Source organism: Synchiropus splendidus, chromosome 15, assembly GCF_027744825.2.
Source record: "Synchiropus splendidus isolate RoL2022-P1 chromosome 15, RoL_Sspl_1.0, whole genome shotgun sequence".
In the NCBI taxonomy this organism is placed as follows: Eukaryota; Metazoa; Chordata; class Actinopteri; order Syngnathiformes; family Callionymidae; genus Synchiropus; species Synchiropus splendidus.
In genome coordinates, this window is record NC_071348.1 from 2,449,596 (window position 1) to 2,459,611 (window position 10,016).

Below are 10,016 nucleotides of genomic sequence, written 5' to 3' on the forward strand. Positions count from 1 at the left end.
CGGATAGGACGACACGTTACACGTCATCACGTACACAGCGCGCGGAACTCGAACCGCGTTGAAGCTTGCGGTGGTAAACTCCTTATTTTCAAAAGTAAGTGACGTTTGTCTGAGCTGTGATTCGGATTGAAATGAAATGTTTTGGTTTTTGGATCATGTCAGGACGGTTTTTTTCCTTTATCCGTCGTCTGCAGTCCCGAAGGAAAACGTGTCTTAATCAAAGCGTGTTTAATGCTAGCGGTTTAAACCGCGTGTCGCTGTGAATCTGTGTCCCTTCCGCTCCAGGTCCGTCACAATGTCTCTTAACGCGGAGCAGAAGCTCACGGTCAGCCAGTTGTTCAAGTCTTACCTGGCGGAGCATCACCTGAATGACATCACCCGCATCATTTCCAAACCGGATGACGAGACCCATCATCCTGTGGTCGTCAATGCAATGACGCTGTTTGAAGCAAGTATGGAGGTAAGTTCGGATTGAAGAGATCAAGGGAAGGGACACGTTACGAATTAAAACATTCATTTGTTTTCCACAAACACGTGATGTTCGGATGAGATTTAAGTGAAACTGTGGTCAACATCATACAGTCTAGTTTTTTTCTGTGATTCTCTGTAAACTCCAGGTCGGCAACTATTTCAATGCCTTTCCAGAGGAAGTCTTGGCCTTATTTGATGAGGAGCTGCAAAACACAGCTAAGGAGCTGTTTATGAACAACACCGTGTCTTCATCTGGGCGTTGGAAACAGGACCAGAAACCACGACAGACTCTTCACACACGCATCACGGGTTCGTGCTCAAATATGATCAAGATACTTTACATGATGTTAATAACACTGAAACAGAAGCTAATATCGTCGACATTTTCCCAAGCTCGTTCTGAAGACTATGTTGAAGAAATAAATATTTAGAAGTGAAGTGACAGGTTAAAATGTTGCCCTTCTTTTACAGGTCTGCCAGTTTGTCCAGAGCTCACCAGAGACACGATTCCTCACTGCAGGGATGCAGGACACTTCCTGTCCATCACCGGCACCGTCATACGGACCACTGTGCCAAAGGTAAAAGTGGGGTTTGCTTCCTCATAACAAGCGCCAATAAAGAGGCCATAATTCTTCATCGACATGCTGCTCATGCATTCACCTGTGCTTCAACAGGTCCTTGAAAATGAACGTGACTACATGTGCGCCAAGTGCCGCCATGTTTTTACACTCAAGGCTGATTTTGAACAGTTTTATTCCTTCACTCCACCACTCACCTGCCCGAGTCCTGATGCCTGCAATTCCTTCAAATTCACCTGTCTGTCTGATAGCTCTGCTCCTGCAGCGTGCAAGGACTACCAGGAGATTAAGATTCAAGAGCAGGTACCTGCTTTTTGTTGTGTCCCACCCTTCATTTTTGCTGAGATCTGCTGAGATGCTCAGGTGCAGAGGCTGGCGATGGGCAGTATTCCTCGCTCCATGGTGGTTGTTCTGGAGGATGACCTGGTCGACACCTGTAAGTCTGGTAAGGGTTTGGATCTCCGGATCTGGATTTAATTCCCAAAGGTCCAAGACTACTGTGGTTTTATTTGTAGTAAGATTTTTAATGAACCAAGTGGATTTTTTTCCTCAGAAATGATGACATAATTTTCCTTATTATGAGAAGCACTGAGAGCGTCTCCACGTTCACTGCATCATGTTCTTCATGCGTCTTCTAGGCGATGACGTCACTGTGTACGGAGTGATAAGCCAGCGCTGGAAGCCCTTCTTCGAAGGCGCACGGTGTGACGTCGAGCTGGTTCTTAAGTCCAACAATATTGAAGTCAGCAACCAGCAGGGGGCGTTGTCGTTACTCACGGAAGACGTCCAGAAAGAATTTGAGGAGTTTTGGGAAAGCCACAAATATGACCCTTTCACAGGTACGTCACGTGACGCACCTCTGTCTTCTGAAATTATTTGATCCGGAGTGAAAGACCCTGTTATCTTTGCAGGGAGAAACCAGATCTTGTTGAGTCTGTGTCCTCAAGTCTTTGGTATGTATGTGGTCAAACTGGCGGTAGCTATGGTGCTGGCTGGCGGGGTTCAGAGAAGGGACCCATCCGGAACCAAAATCAGAGGTGGCATTTTCTCCCTGCTGCAGTGATGCAGACGTGGGAGGATGGGTTCTGATGTTTGAAAACTGTGTGTGCCCCAGGTGAATGTCACATGTTGCTGGTTGGTGATCCTGGCACAGGCAAGTCCCAGTTCTTGAAGTACGCTGCTAAAATCATTCCTCGCTCCGTGCTAACAGCTGGGATTGGCTCCACTAATGCCGGTGAGTTGCATTCTGACCTTGGACATTGAGCTTGGGGTCCGATGCTGCACTTGTTTTCCTCCTCAAGGACTGACTGTGGCTGCGGTGAAGGAAGGCGGGGAGTGGCACCTGGAGGCCGGAGCTCTGGTTCTGTCAGACGGAGGCCTGTGCTGCATCGATGAGTTCAACAGCATCAAAGAGCACGATCGCATTAGCATCCATGAAGCCATGGAGCAACAGTCCATCAGTGTGGCCAAAGCTGGGTATGAGCCGAGGATCCGCCCACTCTCTGGCCGACCACATCATCACTGGGCTTGCACCTCCTCTCCTCTGCAGAATGGTGTGCAAGCTCAACACCAGAACCACCATCCTGGCTGCCACCAACCCGAAAAGTCGCTATGATCCCAAGGAGCCGCTGTCGGTCAACGTGGCCCTGGCGAGCCCGCTCCTGAGCCGCTTCGACCTGGTGCTGATCCTGCTGGACACCAACAACGCCGAGTGGGACCGGGTCATTTCCTCCTTCATTCTGCAGGATCGAGGTACCGAGCCTTGGCCCAGCCAGGTCCAGGATGCCGCTGCTAACCTGAGAACTCTTTGTGTCAAGGGCTTCCCTCTGACTCCAGCAGCCTGTGGCCCATGGAGAAAATGAAGGCCTACTTCAGCCTGATCAAGCGCCTGCAGCCGCAGGTGTCTGAGGAGGCCAACCTCATCCTGACTCGATACTATCAGCTGCAGAGGCGGCGAGAGAGTCGCAACGCAGCGCGCACCACCATCCGCATGCTGGAGAGCCTGAGCAGACTCGCTGAAGGTAGAGACCTAAACCCACCTGCAGACGCTGATGTTCTGACCATGGCTCGTCCTAAGCTCATGCCAGGCTCATGTACCGAGAGACGGTGTCTGTGGAGGACGCGGTGATGGCCGTCTCCGTCATGGAGTGCTCCATGCAGGTGAAGAGAGGTGACTTGCTTCCGCTCTACTCTGACTCACTCCTCCCGCACTTTCAGGGCGGTGGCCTGCTGGGGAACGTTAATGCCACACTCACCACATTCCCTGACGACCCGGGGCAGCAGTACCAAACCCAGTGTGAGATCGTCCTCCAGGGCCTGGGTCTCACTGAGCTGCTTCAGAACGAAGTGGAACGACTGGCCAGGTCAGTATCTCTGCTCACTTTGGGAGCTCTGCAATGTTGAATTTGAGGGTCGTCATCGCTGGTGCACCTGGTTCACACGTGTATTGTTAGCTTCTATTTCCGTGTCGTCCCTGCAGCCTGGGGAGGAACCTGTCGGTGGCCTCTTGCTCAGCTGGACCCGCTGACTCTCAGCCAAATAGCTGTGTGGACAAATCGTCGCCACGTAGTGCAGACAAGGATCCAGAGGTGTCAGAGAAGAGCCTGACCTGGCTTGACTCCTTTACCTTGCTGTCGCCTGGTGATATCACACCTCCGGCAGTTACATCAACACAAGAGATCGACACAAATCCAAAGGCTTCTAATCGGCAGACGGAAAAGTCGGGGAGTGAGGGACCGGACCTCTCTGCCAGAGGGACCAAACGGAAACATACTGAAGTTACTGACCATGGTCCAGCGCCAGAGAAGGGAGAGACTGAGATTGGACCTTCAGGGTTTCCTAATTGTGTTCTTGTGAAGGTTTCAAAGAGTCTTCAGAAGAGAAGAGTGAGCAGCCTGAGGGATGGTGCGGGAGGTGGAGTTTGTGTCGGGGTTGCTGCCTGCACTGCAGAAGATGGAAGCCACAACTCCAACAATGTGAATGCCATGTTAAAAAACTTTGAATTCAAGTCGAGACAGAAGTGCAGCTGGAGAGCGAGTGGCTCAGGCGAGTCTTCCTCGTCCCTCATCACAAATGGAGAACCAAACAATTGCAAGGACAAAAAGGATCAAGCCTCTTTATCGAATGCATTAAGAAGAATTAACAAAATAGCTCCCCCTAGTGCGAGAAACGAAGTGACCCTCCAGTCGCCTCGAGGAGGTGATGCGGTGTCTGAGCCACGTGACGCTGCCAACGCTCTTCTGAACCGTACTTCTCCGCCGTCAAGTGTGAATGTAGCTACTGTTGTTTCTTCTGCGCAACAAAAACTCTCCAGGTTCTCTTTTGTGGGCACAAGTGAGTCCAAGAAGTAAGGAAGCTGCAGCACTGTGACTCTGGCCCTGTCTTTCTTCGTTAACTCATTTTCTGTGCTTGAGAAAACAAATCTGCTGTTGTCGGTCTCCGAACAGATTATTAGTTTATTAAAAGAAATATGAATGCACAGATTATCAGAGAGGAAGCTTGTCATAGAGCTCTCTGTCATTATTGTTTCAAAACATATTATATATATATATCGTTTCAGTGATTTGTATTGTTATTGTCATTATAATTTGTATAAATAATAATAATTTGACCTCCTTTTCCATTGAGATTTAAACTGGATTTTGATGAAATCATCTACATATTCTGAGTATTTTCCTGCAGTTAAATTAAAGGTAAGTCGTTATATAAATTCTCAATTCCACATCTACAACAACACATTCCTGTCCCAGTTATCCGAACGCTAAACAAGAGTTGCGTCTCATCCTGAGACACGCGCGATCGTTTCTATTTTATACCTCTAGATGGTGCTGCCCGCTTTTTGTTTGGCTGGATGGACTACAAAAGCGAGGATTAATGTGCCATTTAACACGTCTAAACTGTAAGAACAAATGTTAAATGCCGAAACGGTGAGGAGAAACACAGATGACTCGAACATTAAAATGTACTTGTTCTCGATATGGTACGAGACGTGTGAAGGATGGATGCCGCAACGACTCGTAGGGAAAAGTTTTCTGAAGTTATCTGCGTGAGTTCACTTGCGCCGCTTTCCTGCTGGGGGCTTCAGCCCTGACGTAGACATCAGCTGACCTGCACTCTTATAAAGGAGGTTTGACAAGTCCCACTCACTTTCAACAAGTTTCAAACTTGGATTTGAACTTTCTGTGGAAGACTCTCGGAAGTTTTTTCCCCGGAGCTGCTTCTCTCAGTCTCTGCGTCTCCAGGTGAGGAACTTTTTTCAACAAAATCTAAGGAATATTTCGAACATCTGTAACTAACAATGCCGCTATTAATGTGCTGAAAATAATTGTTTAGATTTCCTAAGTCACAGAACACCAATTCTAAAGATGCTGATATTTATCTGAACATCAACTGTGTTTAATATGGAAGCATGTTTTTACAGCAGTTGAAGTATTTTCAAGTTGTTTTTCGTGTATCAGTGGGGGCCTTGTGCGGGGTTATGGGGGCCATTGTACTCCGCTATTGTTCTTCTTTGTCTTGGTCACTTTCCAGTGGACAAACGCGCTCACTCGGAAAAGTGGCGCCACTTCTCTGGCCAGTGTATGATTTTTCCCCTTACTTTGCTTCATATAGAAGTGTCAGGAATCCACTCCCAGTGAGTCACATCCCAACAATACGTCTTCACTGATGCCCCTTTATTGGAAGACAACCGCCGATGCATGTTTTATCAGAGTCCTTCCAAGGAGGGCAGGCACTGATGTGGTCAGTGGCTGTTTCAGCTACAGGGAGCAGTGACTTGAGCAGACTTGGTCCAGAGAAAACACGGTCACCATGGGGATGGAGTCCACATTCATGAGCAGATTACCTTGGTGTTTTCACTCCTGTCTGCTCGGCTGTTTCCCTCTCAGCAGCAGAAAACTCAACCTGATCAGGGAAAAAAAAACCCTCCAGTGATGTAATCACGTCCAAGAGACTCGGAGGGGCTCGGGGTCGACTTTTAACCGTCGCCTCTGATGAAGCTTCATGTTCCGATGAGAGTTTTCCGCCTGGTCCCTTGTTGTCTTTGGCGGCACGACGCCATTAACTCATTATCTTTGCCTCCAATTAGTTAAGATTTTGTTGAGATTTCGAGTGAGTCAGGGATTTTCTCACAGATTTGCATGTTTATGCCAAAGCACTTTTAAACCGGCCCCAACCAGTTCTCCATTTCTGACCTGCTCTTAATTGGATTAGCTAGTTTTAGCCAGGTTTGTTGTTGTAATTTCTAAACTCCCCTCTGTTCTTCTCATTTCCTCATCATTTCTCATGTCTGGATTCCTGGGTCTGTTTGGTTTGTCAGTCATTTTGACAGAGCTAATATACTGATCCCTGTTGGGAATGAGCGTTGGAGGTCAACCATCTCATGTGAGACTTGAAACGTGGTGATGCTAACCTGTGTGCTGGCCTCCTCAGGTAACCAGAGATGGGTGACTGGAGTGCTCTGGGGCGTCTGCTCGACAAGGTCCAGGCCTACTCAACTGCAGGGGGCAAGGTTTGGCTCTCAGTCCTCTTCATCTTCAGGATCCTGGTCCTGGGCACGGCGGTGGAGTCGGCATGGGGGGACGAGCAGTCGGCCTTCCACTGCAACACGCAACAGCCCGGTTGTGAGAACGTTTGCTATGACAAATCCTTCCCCATCTCCCACGTCAGGTTCTGGGTGCTCCAGATCATCTTCGTGTCCACGCCCACGCTCCTCTACCTGGCGCATGTTTTCTACTTGAACCGGAAGGAGCAGAAGCTCAACAGGAAGGAGGAGGTGCTGAAGGCCGTGCAGAACGACGGCGGCGACGTTGACATTCCCCTGAAAAAGATCGAAATGAAGAAGCTTAAATACGGCATCGAGGAGCACGGCAAAGTGAAGATGAAAGGGGCGCTGCTGAGAACCTACATCTTCAGCATTTTCTTCAAATCCATGTTCGAGGTGGGCTTCCTGGTGATCCAGTGGTACATCTACGGCTTCAGCCTGAACGCCGTCTACATGTGCGAGCGCTCGCCGTGCCCGCACCGGGTGGACTGCTTCCTGTCGCGGCCCACCGAAAAGACCATCTTCATCATCTTCATGCTGGTGGTCTCGCTGGTGTCTCTGATGCTCAACGTCATTGAGCTCTTCTACGTCTTCTTTAAGCAAATCAAAGACCGGGTGAAGGGGAGGCAGCCGCCGACACTCTACCCCGGGACTGGGACCTTAAACGGCACCGCGAAGGACCTCTCCGCCTCCAAGTACACCTATTACAATGGATGCTCCTCCCCTACAGCGCCGCTCTCCCCCATGTCCCCGCCAGGGTACAAGCTGGCCACAGGCGAGCGAGGAACAGGCTCCTGCCGTAACTACAACAAGCAAGCCCACGAGCAGAACTGGGCCAACTACTCCACGGAGCAGAACCGGCTGGGTCAGCACGGCGGCGGCAGCACCATCTCCAACTCCCATGCTCAAGCGTTTGACTTCCCAGACGACACGCAGGAGCATAAAAAGCTGTCGTCCACCGCGGGACACGAGATGCAGCCGCTGGCTCTGATGGACGCCAGGCCCTGCAGCCGGGCCAGCAGCCGCATGAGCAGCCGAGCCCGGCCGGACGACCTGGACGTCTAGCTGCGGGCTCCCGCCGCCGTGAAGGGAGAGTTGAAGGACACTTCCGCGTTTGTTTGCTAACACTGTCAAAGGTACAATATTGTTACTCGATTACTGCATTGGAGCTAGCGAGGCGGGAAGTGCTGCAGTTTAGAATAAACCATTGACTCGAAAAGAAAATCCACCTTTTGCCACTTTATTTGCTTGAATGTATTGTGGAATCATTTTAGGGATCTGACACTGGACATGGGCTGTCGCTGTTCTTGTTACCCAAACGCTTCAGTCACAGTTGTAATGTCTGCTGAGCTCGCGACCCGACCACACATAACGAGACAAAAGTCACCCCAAAAAACACTCACTATATTTTGTCAGGCTGCCTCCATTACCTGGAATTCAGTATTGTACTGAGTCAAAAGAGTCTGACCGCAAAAGCCATGTCAATGGGAGAACGGATGAGTGAATGTGGAGCTGCAGAGCCCCACAGATGCTTGAAGTTTGTGTTGGGGTCAGCCTCAGTCTTTAGGCCCCTAACCCACAGTTCCAACCAGGAGGGTGAAACTCCTCAGTCCAGGCCGAAACCCTGCTCCTCTCCAACCGTCAAACTCTACTTTTCTCTCAAACTTCATAAACCCAGCAAGAAAAAGCCGGACTTGTCCAGTGGAATAGATCGGTACAACGAACTCTAATACTTGCGAATAAAGATGGCGACTTTGTAACTAGTGTTTAGAAATCCAATCCAACCACGATGGAGAAACTGCTTCAACACACACCATTCAGTCGAGTAATAACCTTCAGTAACCAGCACTATCATGATAAGGGATGCGCTGCAGCCAGACCAGCAGACACACAGGACACTGACCACTGAGGCAGGAATTGACTACTAATCATTGTCCACCACTAACAAAGCACCATCCCACGTACAATATATTTATTAACAGGAACCTTTTTCAGTTCTGGACTGTTTATTCCTGAGAAACTTGGAATTTATTGTTGTGTTTTTGTCTGCTGTGGGCGAATGAGTGTCAGGTGGAAACAAAGGCAACTCACTCACACTGATGATGTGTTGTGTTGCTGCGTGAGAAGTGTGTGTTTAGTAATGTCAGTCAGTCTAACACTAGAAGTGTGACATGTGTAGACTCCCTGTACATCAGGACCAACATTCAGCCGCTCTGTAATATGCCCTAACCATAGTTCTGCCACCGCCAAAGTAAGTGGCTCTCGTTCCCAGCTGGTTGCTGCACTTCAGTTCATTGGTACTTGCAGCGACGTGGGTGTTTGCACTGAGTTTGTGAAGAGAGAAATGTAACTGTAACCAGTTATGTACATGTTACTAATTTATTTTAGGACTTTAATCCACCCTGATTTTGGCAACTCAGTGCTAGTGGAGCAGAACCAGACACAGCCTCTCTCCACAGGGATCAACTGTTTGACAGTGTACATGATGAAGACCAGTCTTTGTACTTCTAATGTTATGATAACCAATAAAGATCATTTTTTCTTAATCATGCTTTGGTTTGGTCTTGAACACGTCTTCTGTTCCATTTATTTCCTTCTTCCTCTTTCTTCCTTTATTTCCAGGCTTGATGACATATTTTATTTTACCTAATTTTTTATCTTTTTTAAGTATTATTCCTCATATTTTTTTAATGCAGATTCACCATATATTATACATTGTTGAGCCTTAAGAGGTCTGGAAGCATGGTGAAATAATTTCCCCTGACTAATGTCATTTAAAAAAAAAAGCAACACCCAATGCTTTCGATGTGTTTCCAATGTTTGCCCAGTCCAGTCTGGCAAACAGGAAGCTTGAGGGTGGGACGTCATGGACAGACCTCACAGCCCTTGTGCCATCGAGTGACGCACATCAAGAGAATGTACCCGAGTTTGGACTGGTTGGGTGGTATTTGTTGCTCTTGAAATGATGTCACATGAAAGTTGAGATTTGTTGCCATATAAGTGGAAACTTCCGCTCCGCTTCATATCACTGTCGAAGGTGTAATGTGTTCTGATGTAGTATTATCACCCAACAGCCCAAGTGCAGTTCATGTGGTCTCATAACTGGAACTTGGATAACAATGACGCAGACGCCCACTTCACTTCCTGACTGAGTCTCCTCTGCATCCTGTGTCCTGTGTGATTGGTCAAACACTGGAGCATCCTCAGGATGAGCCCAAAAAAACCCCAGTGTGAGCCTTGAGAGCTCTTCCCTCTGATTCTCCAGTGATTGTTGAATTTAGTTTGGCATCGACACTTGAAATCCTGTGTCACTTTGTTATTGTCACATGATCCCTTTTATCATTAAAAATCCATCCTTATGGGATTTTGTCTCACTGTTCAGACCGAAACATGTCCCAGAGAATCGGGACCGATTGGGTCAAATA

General features: G+C 48.4%; 2 protein-coding genes across 4 annotated transcripts; both read left to right on the top strand.

Moving 5' to 3' along the window:
• Window positions 1–22: 22 nt before the first annotated feature.
• mcm9 (minichromosome maintenance 9 homologous recombination repair factor) lies at window positions 23–4,602 on the top strand. Of its 3 annotated transcripts, XM_053844088.1 has the most exons (15): window positions 23–94; window positions 286–460; window positions 618–780; window positions 943–1,049; window positions 1,146–1,352; window positions 1,413–1,494; window positions 1,688–1,888; window positions 1,961–2,086; window positions 2,164–2,283; window positions 2,351–2,525; window positions 2,599–2,801; window positions 2,867–3,070; window positions 3,127–3,209; window positions 3,267–3,412; window positions 3,529–4,602. In XM_053844088.1, exons 2-15 carry the CDS (start codon window positions 296–298, stop codon window positions 4,397–4,399), a joined length of 2,853 nt encoding a protein of 950 aa, XP_053700063.1. In that variant the 5' UTR covers window positions 23–94; window positions 286–295; the 3' UTR covers window positions 4,400–4,602. The 3 variants fall into 3 exon arrangements, 2 of the variants coding, with proteins under 2 accessions (XP_053700063.1, XP_053700062.1); XR_008412589.1 differs by lacking the exon at window positions 3,127–3,209 and having other exon boundaries at window positions 3,529–3,676; XM_053844087.1 differs by having other exon boundaries at window positions 3,127–3,412.
• Window positions 4,603–5,158: 556 nt separating this feature from the next.
• On the top strand, window positions 5,159–9,137 carry gja1b (gap junction protein alpha 1b). Its single transcript, XM_053888266.1, has 2 exons — window positions 5,159–5,290; window positions 6,480–9,137. Exon 2 carries the CDS (start codon window positions 6,490–6,492, stop codon window positions 7,654–7,656), a length of 1,167 nt encoding a protein of 388 aa, XP_053744241.1. The 5' UTR covers window positions 5,159–5,290; window positions 6,480–6,489; the 3' UTR covers window positions 7,657–9,137.
• Window positions 9,138–10,016: the final 879 nt, after the last annotated feature.